Here is a 23,864-nt window from a genome sequence, read left to right on the forward strand (position 1 = left end):
TTTGTACATTGTTTCGGAAAGGGAAGATTAGGTAGGTTCATATTAAACATGAATTGAGTAGAATTTCTTCCCCATCCCTAGTTATGGTATAGAACTTTCCCCTTCAATTCCAATGGAGAAAGGAGTTTTACACAAATATTTATCTTAGCTTTGTGATAATCTCTGCAGTCTAGTTTGAGAGCCAGTGTGGTATAGTAGTTACAAGTGTCAATCTAGGATCAGTGAGACCCACAGTCACAAACTTCACTGGGTGACCCTGGGCCAGTCACTAACTCTCAGATAAACTATCTTGCATGGTTCTTATGAGAATAAATGGGAGTGCTATGTATGCCATGCCACCTTAAGTTGCATTGCAAAAAGGCAGATATAAATGAAATAAATTAAAATAAAATTATGCAATGTTAGTATAATGCATGGCCTCAGAATGATTACTTCTCTTCCAGTAACCAAGTTGAAACCATGGAAATGTAATAACAAGTTGGTCTGTCCACACTTGAGACAGTCTCATACTTTATGTTTTTATGATACACCTTAGAAATGCAACATGTGATTTTTAAAAGTACACGTCTGATAACAAGCAGTCACAGGCAACAGGCAACTATTCCTTATTCTCATGGCTCCTTTAGTTATTGCTGAGACTTTTCTCTGTGCCAAACTACACACGATGTTAAATATATGTACATATTTATCTATTGCTCTATCTATGTCATTTACATGCCTTAGATAAGCGTTTCTAGGCAATGTACATAAAAACAAACCATAAATAGTAAAACAATAATCATTCACCATAAAGCCAAATATAAAACTGATCACTACTTTAAAATGCCTGCTGGAATAAGAAAGTCGTTGCCATGCACCTGAGGTTCAACAAGGAGGGTGCCAGTCTGATCTCATTTTGGAGGGACCACAGCTACGGAAGCATGTTTTCTAATAGTTATGAGCTGTGTAGCTTAACCCCAGGAGGAAAATTTCCACTGGCATCAATGGAAATTTTCCCTTCTGGCACTAATAGTAGAGGAAATACCCATGTGTCACAATCTCTACCCCTCTCTCATGGCTGCTATTTAAAGATTAAAAAGTGTGCACATTAAATGCCTATAGGCCTTTGACTAGCATGGCATCGTTTTCAGGTGCCTTCCCACTTGCCAAGGTTCATGGCACACTTTTGTTTGCATGGGCTGTATGTCAAGCTACCTGTATCTGGAAATTTTGAGAGACATTTGTTCCATGAACACACAGCTCAGGTTAGAGTCTCCTCCACTGTGACATTCGCTTGTCCCTCTCTGTGATCATCTTGGCGTCTGGTGCCTTAAAGGGAGTGGGGACAACATCAACTGCACCAGTGCAAAGGTTTTTCCTCACTCCTCTCATACATCAAGCAAAGCCAAACACCGTTTGCATTTATTGAACAGGTCAGTCCAGTACTTACTTGCACAGCAGTCTTGGCTGCTTTTCAGCACTGAACTCTTTTGCCGAGTTCCTTGAAAGTTTTGCTCGTTTATCGGTTTAAATGGGCTGCCTCCTTTGCTTTAATCACCGGCACAAACTTCGTTTGAGCAGGTCTCAAACCCAGCCTTGTAGAAGGTCTTCAATCTAGTTAAAGGGAGCCACATCTGTCTCACAGATGCATTTGTTAAAGGAGCCTGGGATTCAAGTGCTCACCATTGGTCCATATAGCTCAATATTGTCTACCAGACACTGAACCTGGGACCTTCCATAAGCAAATCAGATGCTCTACTACAGAGCTATGGCCCTTCCTGCAGGATGCCATGAGTGAAAAAGCTGGCAGAAGACAGATGGGGTGTTCTGGCCCTCCATTCCTCCACACCAATGCAAATAGTCATCAGGCTGTTGGAGAAGAGGCCAAGTTTTTATCCCACCTCTGTCAACCCCCAACAGGCTAATTTTAAAAAATGCAGGCTAGTAACTTTTGTAGACTTATTTACAAGGCTGTTTTAAAGAGCCCCAGACTTTGTAAACATTCCCTTGGAGGACTCTTTAGATATTATCTGCTTGACAGTCCCAGATGCCTTCCAGATTTTCACACTGCGAGTGTTGAAGCAGAGCTGCTGTGAGCATTGGCTAGGGTGCAGTTAAATTAACAGACTAAAAACCTTTTTAAAAGACACAATTGTAAACACACTTTCTAGGCTAGAGACTAAATTTCACTGAACTCAATAGGATTGTCTTCTGAGTAAACATGTTTAGGGGCTGCATTATAAAAAGGAATTCCTAATTAATCAGGAAGCAAGTTTTTAATTAAAATTTTGAATATTTTTGTGTTTATTTATTACAAAAGAATCTATAATCTGAGCCTCAGAAGGGCCCCTCTCTAGACCACATTTCACAAGGGTAGGGCTAGGATATTGCATTCTGGGTAAATTAAGATGGAAAGCATCCACTGCAGATGGGAGCCAGTATTAGATCCAATTCAAAAGCAGCACCTCCGCCCAGCCATCAAAGAGAGATGCCCAGGGGTCTCTGGGGGTGGGTGATCAGTGATGATGATGCTTCCACCTGCACAGCAGCAGGAATGACAGAGGGGGGAAATATTGCACAGCCACATGGAGGGGGTGTTGGGGGGCTGGGAGCCCAGTGGCAGCGCAGTGTTGAGAATCCTCTCAAGTCTGGTACTAGCCCTGTAAATAACCAGTCCTGTTATACAGGACAGTTTTGCCCTGCCTGACAGATTGCTCACCATGTATGGAGAACACATCATCAAGCTAGTTTTATTTGGTTAGCTCAGAAACAGTAAAGTATTTGAGCTGTTCTGAGCATTCCCTTGCTTTCAGCAGATGGCAATCCTGGAAGTTATAGGAATAAATATTAGAGCTACTGTTCCCCAATTTTTTTATAAAAAAAAAAATCTTGGATGAGATTATCTGCATACATTTGCATATGTCTGAAACAATGGTTTGGAAGGGGAAAGGCATAATTTTAAGATGATGTGCATATTTATTTTTAAAAAGTTAATTGTGTTAAATTCAGAACATTTCAAAGTGGTATACAAGAATTTAACACATCTGTATATAATAAAAAAGCAGTTCTTACCATTCACATAAAATAACAGTATGCACAGCTGGGATCAATCCTCTAAGAAGGCTTGTCTAAATTTTTTAAAAGTCTTCAGTGGGCATCAAAAACCTAGTACAGCTGCTGCCTGCCAAATGTCCACCAGGTCAGATTTTCCACAGGTCTGGTTTTGCAGCGCCAAAGGCCCTGCTCTGAGATACTGTGGGAGGGTTTCCAGAAAAGTTGCTCAATATGACAGCTTTTAAAATAGCTGAAGCAGCAAAATTCATGCAAGAACACCAAAACTATATTATACAACTATGTACAAGTAAGCAGAGCAAAGGCTTTTTATCTTATTTTTCTTTATTGTATTAAAAGATATATACCCCACCTTATTCCCAAGGAAGTCAAGGGGGCATACAGCATTCTCTCTTCCCTATTTAATCCTCACAACAACCTGGTGATGTTGCTTAGGCTAAGATTCTGCCACTGGCTCAGGGTCGCTCCAGGTGAGCTTCATCACTAAGTGGAAATTTAAACCCTGGTCTCCTAGGCCCTAGCCGAGTGTTTCTCAAACTTAGGTCTTCAGATGTTGTTGGGAGTACAAAACTCCCACCAGCCCTAGCTAGCAGGACCAGTGGTCAGGGATAATGGGAGTTGTAGTCCAACAACAGCTAGAGTTCCAAGTTAGAGAAACACAGCTAGCCCAACACTCTAACCACTATACCACACTGGCTCTCCAGTGCTGGGCATACAAAAGTTTCAATCCCTGGCATCTCCAGTTAAAAGGACCTGGTAACTGAGGTAGGGAAGACATAATGCTGGTCAGGGTAGACAATACTGAGCTGGATAGATAGTCTGACCCTGGTACAAGCCAATTTCCTATGCACAAATAAGAACAGTCCTGTTCCACTGATGTGAAGATGCATTCCACATCACTTGCATAACCCCATAGCTGCCAAATGCAAAACACAGGTACTTTTTGTAACCTGTGCCCAAGCTGCTTTTGAGAACATTCTAGGTGTTTTATCTCATTCAGTCCCTTTTGAGTTTTGAGGAAAGAAGTAGCTTAAGCCAGGAAATTAACATCTGATTCTCAGAAAGTATCCAGGTTTTGTACTAGGTTGCCATCACCTACAAACAGAGTCAGAAGAATATTATGCCTTAGAAATATCTGTCCGCGATGCAGCTAAATGTGTCACAGTTGCTTTTAAACTTAAATTAAAAGCTAAAACTCAGCTATTATTTCAACATTAAAGGACGAAAAAAGTTACCCTCCAGCAGATCTGTGCCACTTGGAATCCTTTCGAAAAGTGACTGATCAATTTTCAAAGTGCATCATGAAAGGACACTACAAAATACTGTTATAAATGTCTTCCTGTTATTTCTCTATTAAAGATAGGAAGGAGACAGACAAAGCCTACTGATGTGAAATCAGCAGGAGCTTTGCCCACTTAAAGTTGAAATCTGCTTCTTGATTCCATCCTGAGGTATAATGTCACATTAGAGTGGAAGGAGGGAACTTTTTGGCCCAGTGGGGTAAGATTCTTATCTCTTCCCATCCCACAGGCCAACTTTGGCAGGTGGGCAGAACAAGCTACCTGTTAATTACCTGATAGCATATTGACATCAGGTTACTGACAGCTGTCAAAGTCCCTTGCACAGCGTCTCCCAAATGCCCTACAACCAGCTTGAAACTGCTGTGCAGGGGTTTTGCCAGCTCTACACTTGGCATTTGGGAAGTGCCAAGCATAGGGCTTGCAAAACGCTTTCTTTCCCAAGCACCCAAGAGCCTGCTGGTTGATTAGAGCTTTCTGATTCATGGTTAGAGGTTTCATAGTTAACCTTGTGCAAAACAGTTAAGTAAATTAACAACTTGGAAAACAGGCACCATGTGGCTCTGTAATGATAAACAGAACATAACTCTCAGTGGTGACCATCCTTATTTTTGGCAAGTGTGCTGCATCAAATCCAAAGCATGAAGGAGTGCACTTGATAATCATCACTGCTCATCCATTTCCTCCACTTCCTAAGGATAGTTTTGCCCTAGTGCTGGAGAAGCAGCAGGGAAGTACCGTATATAAGCTTAATGGGGTGCCATCCCTCTGAGAGGCTCCCTTGCTCCTGTCCAAATTGCCATAAACACCCGCTTTCTGTTTCATATGTGGTACCCATGCTTCATACTGAAGTCCGGACTGTTTTATGGGACACTTCCTCTTCATCTCCCCACCAACACTGAGGTTCCCTTTCACTCATGCTCTTTCTGCCCCCATCAAGATTGTCAGGATGTATACTTCCTGTCCTGAAGGGGAGGCTTACTTCACATGGCTCTGTAATTATGCCTTGAGGACTAGTTCCCATTGCCCATTCTGTGTCTTTTACTAAGAACCTAAGAAGCCTGCTGGGTTAGGCTGGTGGCTCATCTAGTCCAGGATCCTGTTCTCATGGTGGCCAACCAGATGTCTATGCAAAAGCCTACAAGCAGAACCTGGATGCAACAGCACTTTCTCACATGTGAATATTTTCAGCCACCGATACTGATAGGCATACTACTTCCAGTACCGAAGATTGCACACAGCCACCACGGCTTGTGGCCATTGAAAGCTTTGTTTGACACTGCTGGATGCTGTTCATTGAAAGTGCAAGGAAGGCTCCTCCTCAAAACAAATATGCAAAAAAACCCAACCCCATAATCTTAAAAACATACCCATTTTAAGATAATCTTTTGTCATCAGCATTTCCCCTCAATTTTAATAGCTACACTAGGAACTAGTCCAAACCCTCCTTTTAGAAGTTCAGAATGATCTACCTGCCTTTTCTGCTAGGTTAAGAACAGCTGCAGGTGGTCTGTTCCAAAGGCTGTGACCTAGGATGTGCCCACATATGTGCCACAACTATATACCATCTGCCAAGTTCATGGTTGCTCAGAGGGGACCAGAGACCTTCAATGCAGTCTAACAATTTCCTGTTCCTTCCCCGCCCCCCGGCCCAGAGAAGCTTGTGAGGTGAGCACTACAGGTTCCCCAAATAGAGGAAGGTCTAAGCTAGAAATAAAGAAAAAGAGATAGCTGACAACTCAAAAGCAATTTGTAAGTGCGATCTTGTTTCTGCCCCATCTTTGTCATTCCAGCACAAGACCAAAACACACACAAGAGAGAAAGAAAAAGAATTTCAAATTAACACGGAAATGGCTTCTAAAAGGGAGGGCACACAAATCAAATCAAACAGGCTCTGTGATGACTGTCTTATAAGCATCCGGTCAGTCATAACTGGAACCCTGGGTAGCTCAGCCCTAAGCAGAAGTGAGTCCACCTGTGTTCAGTGGCACTTACTCACAGGAAAACATGTGCAAGGTTGCATCTACTCACTCTCTCTTCCGGCCATGTGCCAATTAGTCCATAAACATTCACCAGTTCTAGTAATTTATTCCCCCACCCACCAAGTATTATGGCATTTGATGACATAAAATAGGTTCTAGAATAAGTTTTGAAAAATAAACCTTCTCCAGTTGTTTTCTGTATTGTATTTTATTTCAGATTCACATGCAGACCTTCTATCTATCTTTCTTTTTTTTAGCTTTCTGATGCTGCTGAAAAACTTGGCATCCTCTCAGCAAAGGAAACATTGCTCAACTCTTCAAGGATTTGCCAATCGCCTCTGCAGTGCATTGTAAGTGGCTCAGCAGGTTTTTAATATATATTTTTGCTAATCATCCACCTTGTGTTTCTAGCTCTGTTAATAAAAAAAGAAGATGGCACATGTGGCTGAGTGGGGATTTGAATTCAGCTTTAATAGATATCACTGCAATTCACAAACTACTGTCATCGTAGCTTACTGGAGCATTTGCCAACCTGGTACAAAAAAATCTGGAGGGCACCAGATTATTTAATTAGATACACACCCCACACAAAGTTTAACATGAAATATTTCTATGTAGTTAACATAAAACACAGTAAAATGCTTAAAGAAGAAAAATAAATGTCTGTACCACATTAGAACAACAAAAAAGAAAGAAATAACATCAACAAAAGCAGAGTATCCATTAGTAAAAAAAGAATCACTAAAACAGAGCAGTGCACTGAATTTTGTGAACCAGAGAAATCCTGCACAATTAGGTGGATCTTCAGAAAGCATTTGAAACTTGCTACTGTTTCCTCCTCATAAACACCATGTAGAAGAGTGTCCCAGAGAGTGGGTGCCACTACTGAAAAGGCCCAATTTCAAGTTATCATACGATGACATTCTGCCAATTACAGATATTATGAGCAAAGCCTCATTGGAGTATCTGAGAGATTGGCCAAGGAGATAATGAGGAAGGTGAGGAAGGTGGTCTGTTAGGTTTCCAGATCCCAAGCTATTTAGAGCTTTACACATCAGTAATGAAAACTTGAACATGGCTTGATACCTAACAGGCAGCCAGTGCAGTTATTTCAGCACAGCTGTCGTGTGTATATAACTATGGGTCTCACTGAGCACCCTAGCTGCTGCATTCTGTACTAGCTACAGCTTCCAAACCAAGAACAACAGTAGCCCACATACAGTGCCTTACAGTAGTCTAACTGTGATATTGTCTGGACCACAGTAGCACTAACACAGTCACTGTCTGGAGAGCAACTGAGTGACAGTACAGGATTTGGGCGAAGAAGGTACAAAGACAAGAATCTAAAGAAATGGAGGAACAGAGGAAGTATGGACCAAAGGGGAAAGGTGGGCAAACTTAACTGGGAAGGGCAACTGGAGCTGGTACTCAACCACCCATTCAGACACTGCCCATCTTCACACACAAATTTCTGGGAATGTAAGTTTGAGATACTGAGCAATTACAGGAACCTGCCTTATACCAGGCCAGATTATTTGTCCATCTAGACTAGAAGTTGCCAATGTGGTTCACTCCACATAATGTCAAGTTTCAGCTCCCATCAACCCCAGACACTATGGCCAATGGCCAGATATGATGGGAGTCGTGGTCCAACTGTCTATGCTGATTGAAAGCAGTTCTCTGCGGTCTTAGGAAAAAAACATTTTGCATCATCTGTTATTACCGGATGCTTTTAAGTGGAGGTGCCACAAACTGAATGGGGCACCTTGTCAATGTGACACATATGCTCTACCACTGAGCTACAGCAGTGGCGTAGCGTGGGTTGTCAGCACCCGGGGCAAGGCAAGTAATTTGCGCCCCCTAACCCATGGATTTGCGCCCCCTCACCCGTGGATTTGCGCCCCCTAACCCATGGATTTGCCCTAACCCCAGATGTTGCGCCCGGTGCGGCCCGCCCCCCCTGCACCCCCCACGCTACGCCACTGAGCTACAGTCCTCACCAGCCATCAGACCTGTATTCAGTGCTTTTTTTCTGGGGGGACGTGGGGGTACACATCCCTCTAAACATTTTGTGAATCTTTGTACTTTTGCCTATTTACTGTATTTATTTTTCCCGATTTGAACTATAAAATGGTGGTTTTCTTGAGTCAAAATGAGAGTACCTATTTTTTTAGAGGGAAAAAAGCACTGCCTGTATTCATGCTTTGAACTTCTTTAGTATCAGACATGCCACTTGTGGGGGTCACCAAGAAGGCACTTCTGAGTTGTTTTACTACCACCGGCTTGCTTGCACTATTATTATGTTTTGTCTTCAGAGGGTTTCCTAGGTTTCTGCCCAGTAGCACTGAAACAGCTACACAGTCTGAGTGCCCAGGGCAAAATTAAATTACTTTTTTCTTCTTCCGCCATGGTGATTGTTTTTTTTTTATGTCCCACCGCTCTCAATTTTCAGCAAGTGACTCCTGTTTCCCCCTTCTTAAATGCCCTACCAATGCAGGGCCACTCCTTGAAATTTATTGGTGGTACCAGGACTAAAAAAGACAATACAAAATGGCACCCCCTTCTCAAAGTCACGATGCAAAGTTTCAAGGCACAGGAAAAGTTGCTTTGGCACCATAGGCAAAAAAATCCCACAGGCACATCTCCACCTCCCTGGCAGTAAAAATGCAAGAACAATACATTAAACAAGTCTCAGTTTGCTGCCCCTTCCTGTCACCCTACTTTGCTGCCTCTCTTTGCCTAACAAGGTCCTTATATAACATGTCATTTTTCAGAACTCCAAGTGCAACTGGACCAGGTCGCTTTAGGAAAGCAATGGAGGGCTATTTGGGGCCTCATATCCTCTGGACGATGCTGATGATGTGTTATGAACAAAGCAGAGGATTTCTTTAAATGAGCTGTCTGCGGTGATATTTGTCTGAACAGCTTAGGAATTCCTTACCTCTGTGAAAATCAGTTTGGCTCGACCAAGCTGAAAAGACATGCAATCTATTACGTTTTTCATAGCAGACTGGCTCAATAGACAGGAAATCATTTGACAAGTAAAGCAGTAGGTACAATTTTTCAGATTTTGTGTTTGTACACACGAGTTCACATGCTTTGCTTGCATAATTCACTCTCTTACAAAGGACGCCGGAAGGATAGGAGAGATTTTCAGACCCTCTCATTTTGCAACTGCCAAATCCAACAATATACTGTTAAGTTTGCACTGCTATTAATCTCTCTGCTTGAACTTCCATCAAGCAGTGCTTTAAATATTAATTGATTTTTTAAACGTTAACTTAATTTTTGAACAAAGATTTAAATAATACAGTGGCTTGGATCAAGAGTTGCTGAAGAAGAATAAAGCCTGTAGAAGGGGGCTTTCCCATCCTCTCTTCTCCACTGCTGCCACCTGCACACCTGCACACACACACACACACACACACACACACACACCCTTAAAAAAGAAGAGCATCTTTGGAGGATTGCTGGGCTCTGTTGGACAGTGTGAGAGGCATGGCACGCCCCAATACATTTTGCTAGCTGAAGCAAAGAGCAAATTCCACATCCAGGAGCCAAACAGACTGGCTACTGAATCTTGCTTCAACACTGGCAATGAGAGAGCATCCTCCACCACACCTGAAGGCAGAAGGCTAGAAGGGGAGAGGAGGAGGCCATGGCAGGCCATGTGTCACACGTGCCTCTGTCCTCCAATTTCTTGCACCCACTCACTCGCTACTCCACCTGGCACCTGATCCCAGGCTGCTCAAACAAATGTTGTAACACGTTGGCAACAGCATAACAACACGTCACCAGAGAATGTGTATGCATTTGCAATGCCATTTTAAGTACCAGGCAGACACAATGCCTGCTCACTCGGGTCAAGGGGCCTCCCCCCGCCCCCAGTGATATCTGTGTTAGGAGCTCATCCTACTCTCAAGTAGGACCCTGGCAGAGACACATGCCCAACTGGCATGTTCTCTCCCTCCTGGTAGTTCGTTGGGGAGCTTCAAAAGCTTTCTTCTGCCTGAACATCACAGCAACCGATGCCAACAGTCACCAGCACACTAAGGGATCTGCAGAGCCTTCGCAGTTCACGTGACAGACCTCAGCAACTCAGCATTTTGGCTTATCTACTTTATTTACATATAAACACACACGGAGCACTGCAACATGGCTCCCTCTCTCTCTAGCATCAGCAAAGAGAAAGAACAAAGGATAATAGTCCCACTTCACGGAACACAGTTACACAAACATCCTATCTCCGTCACTTCCCACTTTGTGGAGTCAAAACATACACCGTCATGTGATAGACAAAAATCCCATGACTGCAATCACGGAGCAGGAATTCTAACGGTCTGTGAGGCATTGGGAGAAAATGAATAGGCAAGATAGGCAACCTAGCCCAGGTCAGCAATGAACAGCCACTGCCAACTCCAGGGTGCTGACTCTGGAGGTTAGGGAGATCAAGAACAGGGGCTCCAATCACCACCCAGCATCTGCAACCACATGCAGCCACCTCACTCTGCCTGGTGGTTCGGCCAGCCCTAGTGGGATTGGGTGCAGGAGGAGTGGAAGCAACAGGGGCTTCTCAAAATCAGGAACCACCAGGAGCTTCCTTTCCAAGTCAAATAAAAGCTTCTGTAGGGAATGGTTTTCATCAGAACCACAGTGCTGGAGGAAAGGCATAAGAGCTTGTCCACTAGCACTAAATCAGAGCAAACATCAATCCCATTGACGTTTGTTCCAATTCAGTGGTAAACATTGGGTTTTTCCTGGAGAAAGTGGCAGGGCAAGTGGAAGAGTTCTATGTGCCTCTCCCCATGTGCTACAGTCCCAATCAGAATTAGGCCACTTGGTGACTTTTCAGGGACATGTGCAGTTCTCATCAATGATACGAGGTAGCTACTATGCATATTTTTACAGCTTTTAAAGTGTTTCTCAGACACACATCCGAAGATGTTCAGTCTACCACCCAAATGCTACAAAAGCTACCCATCTTCAGGCAGCTTACCAGGCGGACCTTCTTAAGAATGTGCGAAGGGAAAATTGATTGCAAGTTGTATTCCCAGGATACACAAACATTCTGAAATCAATCCACCCTGTGTGCAAGCCCCACTGAAATTAATAAGGACTAAGTTTTTTATTTTTAAAAAAACCATTTTTGCACAAAACCAATTCACTTCAGCGGGAAACTGTGCAAAGGAACTTCCCCATGGATTCCACACACCCATGCACCCCAGTGTTTGTAGGTCTAATATTCCTGGTAAGGGCTTGATAGAAAAAACACCTCTCTTACTTTCGCAAATGAATATGTGCAGTGGTAGATTTTGACTGCGCACAAGTCATAGATGTGCTTCAGCCAGAGTCATATTTTCCATCAAGCCAAGCTATTAACCACAGTTTTGTGAGCATGCTACTGCTTCACCATATGCCAGCTCAGCCCACATGATGTCATGGTAGTTCAGTGATATCAGACCCCACACTATGCTTGTTTCTCTCACTCGCATTGCACATAGCTAGTACTCAGAGATGGGCAAACCTGTCAGTTTCAGTTTCTCTCTGTTTCACGTTTTCCCACTCTTTAGTTCTCTGCATTCCCTTTGTGATATTTTTTACAGCATTATTTCATTAGCATTTTAGTGTGAACATCTCCTAATGCACACATTTCTTTTGCAAAGGATTCCCCCCTAATATAATGCATATATTATATATTTGCAGTAGTACTATATGCACACTTATATGGCTAGTGGATGCATATTTGCTTGCTCTATTTTGCTAGAGAACTACATCGCAAAATTTGGCTAAGTGCCAATTTTGAAGGAGGGCTTGTGTTCTGGTACGCACATTGTTTTGGAAAGTGTGAAATAGGTATGTTCACCTTTAAAGAATCCCAGCTATACCTTAGGGGACTAGCAGCAGCCCAATAAAATTGTAAGCTATTATGACTTCATTACTCCTGGAGGACCAAGGAAAGAAAAACATGATAAGAGAACAAAGCAGTGGAGATTTTCCACAGCTGGGGTATGTAATGTAATGACAGACCCATTCACCTGTCTTCCATATCTAGTACTTAAAAGCAAGAGAACACAAGCTCCAAATCCTCACCTGGAAGCATTACCTATAAATGCACATCTTGGATTTGATGCACATACAGTACTGGTCTCATCCTCCAGATGCCATCATTAGTATAATATCTGGTATAGTATGAGACACAGGATGTAACATCTCTTGGAGCACCCTTCAGTGATCTAGCAGGTTTCATACTGGATAACACCTTTATATACCCAGGTTCCAGCAACAATAGTCGGCAAAGAACACAAGTTACTTATATGCTTTCCAGGTTCATAGCCATGTTGGTTTGAAGTAGCTGGTTAAATATGAAAAGACTTGGTCTTTGTAGCACCCTAAAGATTAATGCACTTTATTTTTTAGAGCACAAGCATTTCGAGACTACAGTCCACTTCATCAGCTGTTTAAGTATTATGAGACTGTTAACCTGCTTTTCCAGTTTGAAGCACAGAGCACTCAATAGCAATTGACTAACCTCAATTAAAAATGCATCAAGGTGGCTATTGACTAACCTCAATTAAAAATGCATCAGCATCCAAATGTTTTGGACTACAACTCCCATCAGCCCTGATCAACATGCAGATTTGGAGGGCACCAGCCTGGTGAAGGCAGTCAACATGCCAGGCTAAGGCTGATAGGCGCTTTAGTCCAAAACCTCAGTAGGGCAACAGGTTAGCAAAGGCTGCCATACTCCGTTATAAAAACAGCAGCAGCAGCAGCACCAACAGCAACCATCACAAAAACAGCAAAGCAGCTGCCTTAAAAAAAGAAAAGTATCAGAGGGTGCAAACAAAGGAAATCAAGGTAAGCGGAGAACAAAAGTTACCCAAAACAAAAAGAAGGTGATAAATGGATCTCCGAAAACCAAGAACTCTACAGTCTGTGCACTGCTACTAAGTATGCCTATTTTGTATTTCTACCAGAAAGGTCTGTCCTGTTGGCTTCATTTATCAGCAATAAGTCATTTAAATATACTGGTCCCAAGTCATAATCAGCACTTTGAATGGTGCCCAAAAATTGTTAGGCAGCCCATGAAATCAATTCGTGTTTTGTTTTATTCATTACTGTTTATATCCTGGCTTTCTACCAATGGCACCCAACGCTGTAAACAATACAGTAAAGCACACATCTACAATACAGTAACAACAGTAGTACACAAAAGAGCAGCACAGAAGTGGAGAGACAGGAACCAAAAAGACTGAAATGGGTTAAACAGAAGCAACTAAGTGAGGGCAGCTGTTTTTAATTTTATAAAGAACTGCCTTGGCAGAATCTTCATTATGATGCAATACACCTTTATTCCTTCATCAGATATTTGAATGGAAAAGATACATACTTGTTCGGGGTGAAACCTTGATTAATGCAATTCCAATTTTGTGCCAATTCCTTGATCTACTACCTTATGTTCCATACCTGTACCTGAACCAAAGAGTTTCTGGTGTATGAATTCAGCCATGAATCAGGGTGATACATGGGGCAGAAACCTCCCTTTTGGTATTCTAAAAATTTAGAGTATGTCTGAGCTTTCAACAAAGGGAAATAATCTTATCTACCTCCTTTGGTTTTAGGTTTTGTTCTTATCTTCTGAAAAGATGTTTACACTTCATGCAAGCCTTCTAAACACTATTATTCTTTTAACATAAGATAGCATTGTGCTGTTTGGCAATAAATTAAGCCAAATGCAGGAGTAGCCAATAAGACAAGATTCATTATTATAACCACTAACTAGCTCTACTATGAACATGCTGTCAATCCTATGCACACCTATATTGGAGCAAAACTCATAGTAAACACACATAGGATTGTACTGTAAGACTTAGTTGCCTCCAAAATCCAGGGTTAATGCACCAGTGTTGTGATGTTAAGTAACGCTATAGCACAGAAAGCTTTGCAAATGCTAAGCCTGACAGATCAAGGCAACCTCCACTGCAAGAACATGCCACTGCAATACAGATAGTGTGCCTAGATACCAAAAGGTAGAAGAGCTCTTGTAACTTTATACAAGGGAGCTTCAGCGAGTGCAACTCATAATGCAGGGATCAGAAAAGCTATGACTGCTGAATTTTCCTCTACTTCTGCACAATGATTAAGAGGTACAGAATCTCTGGTCTCATTGCATCTGGTGATTCTAACAATAAGCTTTGCATGAGCTGAGCTGCTAGATTGAAGGAGAACTCTTTGTATGATGAAATCAACAAATCTTGCAAGAGGTAAGTATGTTAAAATTAGAATGTACATATAATGGCATGGCCAATGGAAATTGTAGTCCAACAACATCTGGAGGGTTCTGTCTTACAAATAAGGGAAGATTGACAATGACCAGGTACGTGCATTGAGTAGCAGCTAGCATTACTCTTGACCATTCATAAATATTAGAGTAAGCTGCAACAGAGATGGTGTGATCATGGTCCATTGTAATCAGTGGAAGTCATGCCATTGATTCTAGTGACAGATGGACTCTTACTGTTAATTGCATGCTCTATTATTTCACACTAGCTAAATTTGATTAGAAGGGATGGGAAGATTCTACTCCTTACCTTAATCCTTCTGCTCTACCCCTCACCCTCCCAATCCATCAATGAAGTCATGCCCTAGAATTGCCATGCAGGGTTGGGACAGTGAGCTAGCAAGCATAATCTTGTCACATGCTGCTTTTTCATTTCCCCCATAGGAATGAATGTTAACCATTCACTTATACGGCATGAGCTAAGGGATGCAGTTAAACCTTGCCCTGGTAATCCATGAATGTAAAATGAGAAGGTCCTCCTTTCAGCTGTGTCTCATAATGCTAATTGTTTATCTCTTGCACCACCAGAGCCATTACAAACTAAGCTAAACTGTATATGGATGGTCTTTGGCCGTCTGGACAAAGCTAAGCCATAATTAGGTGACACACTAAGCCAAACCATGGTCTAAGATCAGCACAGGAGCAGAATGACTGGAGAGGAGCAAAGCAGCGACAATCTCCTCACCGGAAGCCTGAACATTGACTCATTCATGCTAGGTTTGGCTTCGTGTTATGTGCAAACTGGGCCATAATAACAAAAGGAAAGCTAACACTGTACAGTGTTGAACAAGAGTCGGTCATTATGAAATATCCTTTTGTGCCCTTTAGAAGAATCTTAAAATACAACAGAGCATCAGAACAAGAGATTCCAATCAGTTGCTTCAATTTGATTCCCTTGATTTCAGCATTCTGTACCTTGGCTTGTTCAGATTCTGGTTTTGCCTCCCAAGGTTTATATCAGAAGAGTACATCTCTTGGTGGAGGTGAGACACACATAATAATGCAAACACAGCTTAGATCCCATTGAATGTGAAAGCTCATACCGCAGCCCTGCACCTACAGTATGCGTGCATCTGAATAACATACTGTAATGCCTTTCCCATTATGAAGCTGTCTGGATTTGTTGGCAGGGAGGAGAAGCATTACAGTTTGGTTGGACACCTTTTTTAAAAGATGAAAAACTATCCCAGGGAGGCTGATGCATCAGCTTTGTTGCATCTTCTGTGCCTGAAGCTTTCAGTAAACAAGCAGCGACATGAATGAAATCTCCCCAGCAAAAGACTGCGTTGAGCAGCTCCCACGTAACAAAATTTTATTTCTTCTCTCTTTCTGTCTCTCAGCTTCAGTTACAGTTCTACCATTTCCTGTGGAAAAACGAAGGCTTTTGAAGTGTGTGTGTGTGTGTACGCAATATGCAGCCCAAACATATGAGAAGCCTCTACAAAAATATACACAGCAGCGAAGAGGGAGACAAAACAGAGGTACTCAGCCAAACACTCAGTCCTGGAGTTCACTGCAGATGTTATAGTAAATAATGCTCAGAGACGTCCCCCTCCCTAAATATCTCTTTCCTCCCTCCCACCATGCCATCCACTGTAGCTGCAGTTTCTGGGGGAGGGGAGGGAGTAGCACATGTGTTTTTTATCCTTATCCACACACATACCTACTGAAAAGGAAAAGCCAGGAATGTCAGGAAGTTTCCCCTGCCTCCGCCACCAGTCCTTAACAGAACTGTGCACATTTCTGGAGATGCACAAGTGAAGATAATAATAACAGTCCTGGTCCCCGTCTCTTCCCCCCACCAGACATCCCTAGATTTGTATGATTCAAACCTTATGGGTAGCCACCAACAGTTCAGTGCTTTGCTCACAAATGGGAGTGGGGGGAGAGATGAGTGGGAAAGAGGCTGGTAAAGTGAAAAGAGGGTCAAAATTCAATGAAGAAGCTGGTATCCATCCCAGGTTCTCAGCTTTTCCATGTTCCATTAAAATTGTTAGAGGTTAAGGGGTGGAAAGGACTTGGGGACTGTAAAAAGGTAGGTTTCTTAAAATAATTATATTGCTACTGGAATGAGGAAGCAGCAGGGTGGGGCTTAATCATGATTGCCTCAAGCCCAAACCTGAAGGCAACCACCAAGCTCTGCCCTTGGTGAGCCCCTAAGGAGAAGAAGGAAAAATGGGACGGGATTCAAAGGCCTTGACCTGCAAATTGGAGGAGACCTTGAGCTTTCCTTGAGCTGTGTGCACACATGCATGGGGACAACAGCAATGGCTTTTTGAATGCATATGCACCTAGTTTTTAGAATCAGTTAAGGGCCACGTTCATATTTCAGTGTCCTCGTGTGCTTTCTGTGCCACGTGTGCAAAAGGTTTGACGTGAAGCACACTGTCAGCCCTCCATTGTTCAGTGTAAAACCTACAGCCACAAACTTCCCCAGAGTAGGCAAGAAGGAAAACTCTTCCAAACTAGCTGGCAGGAAATATGGTGACCGTCACAGCTGTGAACAGAGGGAGCATAAAGTACCTCTCAGTGGTGGCTGGTGCCCGTTGGGACTAGTAAAACAGAAGGCAGAGCAGCCTACAGTAGGTGATGCCAAAGCCAATGACAGGCAGGGCCAGCTAATTTTGTCTCCTTCCTCCTCCCGACTGAGACGAAGGAAGAGGAAACCTGCAGCCAGAGCCACTCCCTGGATTGGATGTGAGGAAGTAGACAGATGGGAGCTAACTAAGGGCAGACTGAACTCAGTGGGGCAGTGCCCCGTTCCACCCAACACACTCACTGCAGCTGGTACCTCTGCGGTTACATTTGTTGAAGAAAGATCACAAATTTGCACATACCCTCTGCTTTCCAGAGTATCCTTGGTATGAGAAAATCCAGACTGAGGGAGAGGAACATGTGTGGAGGTAGCAATTTGGAGGAGGTCATATGGACAATGGCAAATTAATGGAGGTGCAGGAAGCTTATAATCCACTTCAGACAACAGTATGGATGAGCCTCGTGTGGCTGAACTAGAGTAGTGGCAACGAAGATTAATCAGTGATATATCCAAAGCCATTTTGAAGTCGTTAATCTGAAGTCTCTGGGAAGCTGGGAGCTGGCACTTTTCCCATCACCTGGGCTGAGGATTCCTTCCCCTTTTGTAGCGTGCCAAACCAGCTGCTTCTTAACTGGCTGTGGCACATCTGGAAAGTGTGCAAAGTCCAGTGGGATTTGGTGAAACCAAGGAGCCCAGCTCCCCAACAGTTGCTAATGCAACTATTTGCTTACTGTTTTATCCAACTGCAATTGCTTTCTGTACGCTCGGCCTTTTAAAAATATTTTGCTGATTTTATTTGTGTTTCACTGATAATTTTAGAGTGTACACCACTTAAGACAGTTTTATGATTCAGAGGTCTATACAAAATAAGAATAAATAAATGTAACATACTGAAGGTTTGAGGGAGGCTGAGGAGAACAACGTAGAAAGCTGCCTTATAGCGAGTCAGACCATTGCTCAAACCTGTCTACACTGACTGGCAGGGGCTCTCCAGGATTTCAGAGTATCCCTGCCTGGAGATACCAGGGATTGAACCTGAGCCCTTCTGTATGCAAGGCAGATGCTCTGCCCCTGAGCTATAGCCCTTCCCCTAAGAAGTAGGTTATTATTCTAGAAGCCAGCCAGGTTTACAGATGGGTAGATTTTAAAGCAGATCCCTGAAGCATTGTGAATAAAAGAATGCAAGCGATCTAAGATGGTGATGAAGCCAACCTAGGTGGAATAATTCCCCCAGAATGCCCAACGATGCATCATACAGGGTACAGGAGAAAGACAGCCCTCTTGAGCATCCCTACCACCCCCCAAAAAACTACTTCCCTATTACCCACCTCCATGCACTACAGGTAGACATGAAGTGCGGCCATCTACAACACAGTCTCACCATTTCTACACCATTATCAGAGCAAGAGGCAATATTTCAGGAACACTTCTGTTCAGATTTCTTACCAGAACTACATTTTAGCTAGTGACTACACAAGTGGGTGCAAAGCACAACCACATCCAGCATGGCCATGAGCATCCCTGCACAAGAAATGTCTGGGCACAGCACACAACCCTTAGCTCCAAGCAGTTTAGATGAGCATAGTTCACAAGCTTTCTCCTCAGCACTAGAACTGCAGTGTACATCTCTCCACTGAAAACAATTACAGGTATGCAGCCCACAGCCCGCTTCAACACAGATACTATCAGAGGAAACAGAATACCACCTTCTCTAGAACCACCTGACACCTTGTCTTTACAGTGTACAGCCCTTCTCCAAAGACAACCACAGAATACAGCTCTCCATCAAAATTGGGCACAAAGTATAGCCTTATGCAAGAACACTATTAACAGTAGACTGAAGCTGCCACATTCCAGAGCAGGGAAGAGACCTTCTTATTCAACAGCTGCACAGCAGGCAGAAACTGAAGCTTTTCCCTGTATGGAGATTCGGTGATGAGCAGCAACTCATTTCTCTCTGGCATGCTACACAGGAGCCCTGTCAGAGGGGTGAATTGGCAACCTTGGGAGAGCAGCTTATTCCACTGTTACAGGTAAGTGGAAATCAAGTTCAGCCACTTAGCGTTAGCATCAAGAGCATGGATGTAAAACCAACAACAGTGGATGAGAAGTAACATCCCAACTGCACTGCCACTCCCCACCCCAACAACTCCAAGGTACCTCTCAGGAAATACCATTAATTTTCACAAGCAAATAATGAGTTCAATGGGAGCTGACTCCCAAGTAAGCACAACAAAAGTGTCTGGAGATGCCTCCGAGTTCATGTACAGATTTATAGCACAACTCTAGACACAAGTCTCATCTCTTCACTGAGGCTTCTCTCCCTTAAGGAACAAGACGACCACCAGCTCCGCATATAGATTGCAGTCTAATAATGGCAAGCAAACTTTGCAGGTGCAACTCCCATACAAGTCATCCTTTGGCCATTCCCCGCCCACAATATGTTTGGTCTTCTTCTGTAAGGGCCAAACACTGTGTGATGTCCCTCCTACTGGGTGGCCCTCGGAGGTGCACAGACATCTCCCCCATCCACCCCTAGTGGGCAGGCTGCGCGCACGCACGCCAAGCGCGCGCCCCGCCTGCAGCCCTCTCCCCCCCGCCCGTCCCTGGCGCTCCAACAACAACAGGTGGGCAGGGCCCTGCGCATCGCCCGCCTGACTCACCGCTGGCGTTTTTCCCGCAGATGAGGTGCTGGTAAGGCTGCAGCAGCCCCCACAGCTCCGAGTCGTTGTTGACCGTCTGCTCCAGGGACTCCAGCGTAAACTTTGGCGCTTCGTTGCTGTGGTGGTGGTTGGTGGCGGCGGCGGCGCTGCTGCTGCCGCTGCTCTCTCGGTCCTTGTTGTCCGAAGCGGCGGCAGGAGCGGCTCCAGAAGCCGGAGGAGGCAGAGCGGCGGCGGCGGCAGCGCCCGAGCACTGGCCCCGGTGGTGGTGCGGTGGTGGCGGCGGCGGCGGCAGCTGCGGGGGGTTGTTTGGGTGCTGTTGCGCCTGGAGGTGGTGCAGGTGGTGCTGGGGGTGGGGCGCGGCGGCCCCGGCGCCCAGCTGCAGGACCCTGGCGTAGATCTCTCGGAAGAGGTTCTCCATGCAGGCGGTCAGGTAGATGGCGGCGTGCTCGTGGATGCGCACGGCCACCCGGCTGTCCACCATCCAGCGGTAGAACTTGCCCACCGAGAAGGTGAGGCCGCAGCGGGTCGACTTGCCTCGGCTGAAGCGGTCGCCGCCGCTGCTGCTCATGTTGTAGAGCGAGAGCGCGCCCAGGGCGGCCGCCGTGCAGCTGGAAGCCAGGCTCCAGCCCAGGACGATCTCCATGGCGCTCTGCACCTCGTACCTGGTGCACTTGGCGAAGCGCAGGCTCAGGCGCTGAGCCTCCCGGGCCAGCCGGACGAGCGCGCGGCTGACCAAGGTGGAGAGTCTGGCCAGGGCATCTTTGGAAGGGGGGGCTCCGCCGCCGCCGCTGCTGATGGTGGTGGTGGAGCTGGCGACGCTGCTGGAGCTGGCGGCGGCGGCGGAGGCGCCCACCCCCACCGGCCCCCTGGCCTCTTTGCGCTGCAGGAGGAGGAGAACCGCCTCCACCTCGTCGAGGCTCCAGGGGACCTCCTCAAGGTCAGGCAGCAGCCTGGAGCAGTGCTGCTCGGCGCAGTCCAGCACTTCGGAGTCTTCCACCAGGACAGTGTTGACGGTGTCAAAGCTGTTGTGTCTACTGTGCATCGAGTCAGTTAGATGCTGCCAGCCGTTTCCTCCATAGGGGTGAGCCGCGTGGGGGGAATCGGAGCAGCACAGAGACAAGTTGGAGGACCGGACGGAGTCTGCCGCACCACCATAACCCGAGTCGAGGGTCAGATCTTCCAGCGTCCTCACCACCGTCTTACCTCTCCTTGCCATCGCTGCACTTCATACTGCACCAGCAGGAAACTTTGAGAAGAGAAAGTAACAGACCTGCGCCCTCCTCCTCCTCCTCTCTCACGTACTTATTTCGCAGCTCCCTCGCTTTGGCACGCGCGCAGAGCAGCTCCTTCGCGATCAAAATAAAGAAATGCCGCCGCCACCCGCAAACGCGATGCGCACAGGCATGGGAGAGAGCGCGCGAGCGAGCGCGGCCAAAGGATCGCGGCGTCGAAGGTCCCTCGGTCTCTTCCCCAACTCCCGGCGGCAGCAGCAGCAGGGCAGCAGCAGCAGCGCTGGCCGCCTCGGGTGCTTGTCTCCTCCTCGGTTCCCTGACTCCTGCACTGCACTAGCCCGCAAAACCCAAGCCAACCAAAGAACGGCAGAGGCGGGAGGGGCGGATGGGAGAAGAGGCGAGGCTAATGCAAATCGCACACAGAGAGATCCAATGGGAGCGCCGATGCTAATTTCATTGCTACCTTTCTCCCACCCAACCCTCCCTCTCCCCTCGCGTCACTTTCCCCTCCCCTTCTCCCCCTCTCTTCTTTTTGGAATTCGTAGTGGGATCCACAGGCTCTCCAAGCCTTCTCGCTCTCTCCCACGTTCGCTTGGGTGTGCTGAGCTGGAAGTGGGTGGTGGGTTTCCTTCGTCGCTGTCTCGAGCCCGCTCCAGTGTGATTTTATTTGTCTTTCTCCGTTACTCTGCAGTTGAGAAGTGCGGGGAGAGAGAGAGAGATGAGGGGAAGGAAAAATAGGGCCAAAAGTGAGAGAGAGAGGAACCCGCAGGATATATTTAGCTGATCCAAAATAGACGATGGGAATGAGCAGCAGTGATTTTCGTTTGCTGGACCAGCCCTACAAATTCCAGACTTGGCATGTATTTATTTCTCTGAAGCAGGTAGTAGAAATTAGAAACCAAGATACGAAGGCTGCAGCAGCGGCAGCTGCAGATTCTTGCCGGAGTGCCTGTCGTCTCCCCCCTTCAAGTTGCTTTGCACACTACAGCCCTGAAATATTAGCATTGCAGCTCAGAGCCAGGAAACCTTTTTGGGATGTGTGGCATCTCCTCTGCAGGTGAGGACCTGTAGTCTCATGCGTTTTCCTTAATGTGTGCTGTGGGGCTGCGGGGTGTGTGTGAAGGGATCCGAGCACCGTTGGCACTGGCTACAGAATGCTTCGTTACAGGGGAGCCCAGATGGCGCAGCAACACGTACTTCAAAACAAGGAGGAGGGTGAAGAAAAAGAGCCTCTGCGTGGTGCAGAGTAATGGATTTGCTCGAGCCTTTCCTAACCAGCCCAAGATTATCTAACGCCAACTCAAAACACGAGCCCTCGAGGTGCCTAGTTGTAATACACATACATCCCAATCATGATTATGATGCTGTATTGATAGTTTATGTTTATGATGTATACATGATTATGTATTGATAGTTTATGTTTAATCCTGAGCTGCTTTGGAGGACGCAGTTCACTGTGGGGAAACTGTATGCAGGTTACATTAAACTGAAAACGAAGCACTTCCCAGAAATATGTTGGCACTGGGATGCAGAAGCTGTAGCCCGCCAGATGCTGGCTCCAAATCCCACCGTCCCTGACTGTTGCCCCTGCTAGTTGGGACAGATGGGAGTTGGAGTCCCTACCTCTAGAGGGCTGCAGGTTTTCCCCAGCCTTCTGTCATCTGTCCTTTAAGCCACGATGTCAAACCTCAGGCCCTGCTGGGTTATCAGATTTGACACAGAGCATCCCAGTGCACTCTACACAATGGAACCGTTTCAGAGCCAAGAAGCCCCAAATGTGGAATGGCATTAAAAACAATGGCATCTAGTACTCCTGATGCTTCCGCATGGCTGGGAAGAAACTCAGCAATCTCAGTATTTCAGTGACCATTTGGAAAGGAAGGACACTTGCATGGCCACTTGGGGGTTTGCCTATAAAGCCCATTATTTAAACAGCAAAAGATCTTGCAGTGCTACCAAGACACACTGTAACCCTACGTTTACTCAATATTTTAGATTGTAAGCACCTTGGGGCAGGGACCTGCCATCCTGTACTTTGTAAAGCACCAGCCACACTGATGTGTGTGTGTGTGTGTCAGAAACAGCTAGTGTAGCAGCTCCCTGCTCACGCTGTCAGCTCAACAGTCAGCTGCAGAGGTGAGCCAAACAGCCTAGAAGAGGCTGGGCAGGGAAGTCCCACAAGAGAGTGAGATACACTCAAACAGCCAGGGGCTAAAAGCACAGCAAGCAACACATTTAGAGGCAGTTCCAAGAAGGGAGAGAAAGCAGTACAGGTAACCATTTACAGCAGCCTTCCACTGCCACAGATAAGCTCGCCCACATAGGAAGAGGGGCACTGACACAAAAAGGGCACCAGAAGATGGTGCTTTGCCAAGGGCCTTCTCAAACCTGGAGGCAGCCCTGGCAGGCGACATGGTTCACCCACAGACTTTTCACTTGAACCTGGCACACTGGCTGCCCAGGAATTCTTCTGCTCTCGACACACTGGATTAGCTAATTTGCCAGTGGGAGTGGTTGCAGCACCTTCAGGAGACCAGGTCCAGAACTAAGAGGAGGTTGCAGAAAGTAAAGGCATGACCAGTGGCAGGACAAGAGGGTAGAGCTCAGATGCAAACAGTGTAGACCAGAACAGATACCCTGCATCTTTGGGGGCAATATTTTTGAAGGGTGAAATAGAAATGTATTTGCAATCTATTTGTCATCAGAGACAGTGAGTCAGCAGATCCCTTTAAAATATAGTTTTATTTGGAACTGCTTATGA

The 23,864-nt window shown here is 45.5% G+C and overlaps 1 protein-coding gene across 6 annotated transcripts in view; it reads right to left on the reverse strand.

Annotated features, from left to right (window-relative positions):
* The window catches only part of ABTB3 (ankyrin repeat and BTB domain containing 3), a 213,878-nt gene extending 191,395 nt beyond the window's left edge, over window positions 1–22,483 (reverse strand). For all 6 annotated transcript variants that reach the window (XM_083574077.1, XM_083574076.1, XM_083574075.1 and 3 more), the window contains exon 1: window positions 19,872–22,483. In XM_083574077.1, the coding sequence (XP_083430203.1) occupies window positions 19,872–21,087 (1,216 nt within the window). In that variant the 5' untranslated portion in view covers window positions 21,088–22,483. The remainder of the gene's footprint in view (window positions 1–19,871) is intronic.
* Window positions 22,484–23,864: the final 1,381 nt, after the last annotated feature.

This window comes from Podarcis filfolensis, assembly GCF_964270895.1.
Source record: "Podarcis filfolensis genome assembly, chromosome: 10".
NCBI lineage: Eukaryota > Metazoa > Chordata > Lepidosauria > Squamata > Lacertidae > Podarcis > Podarcis filfolensis.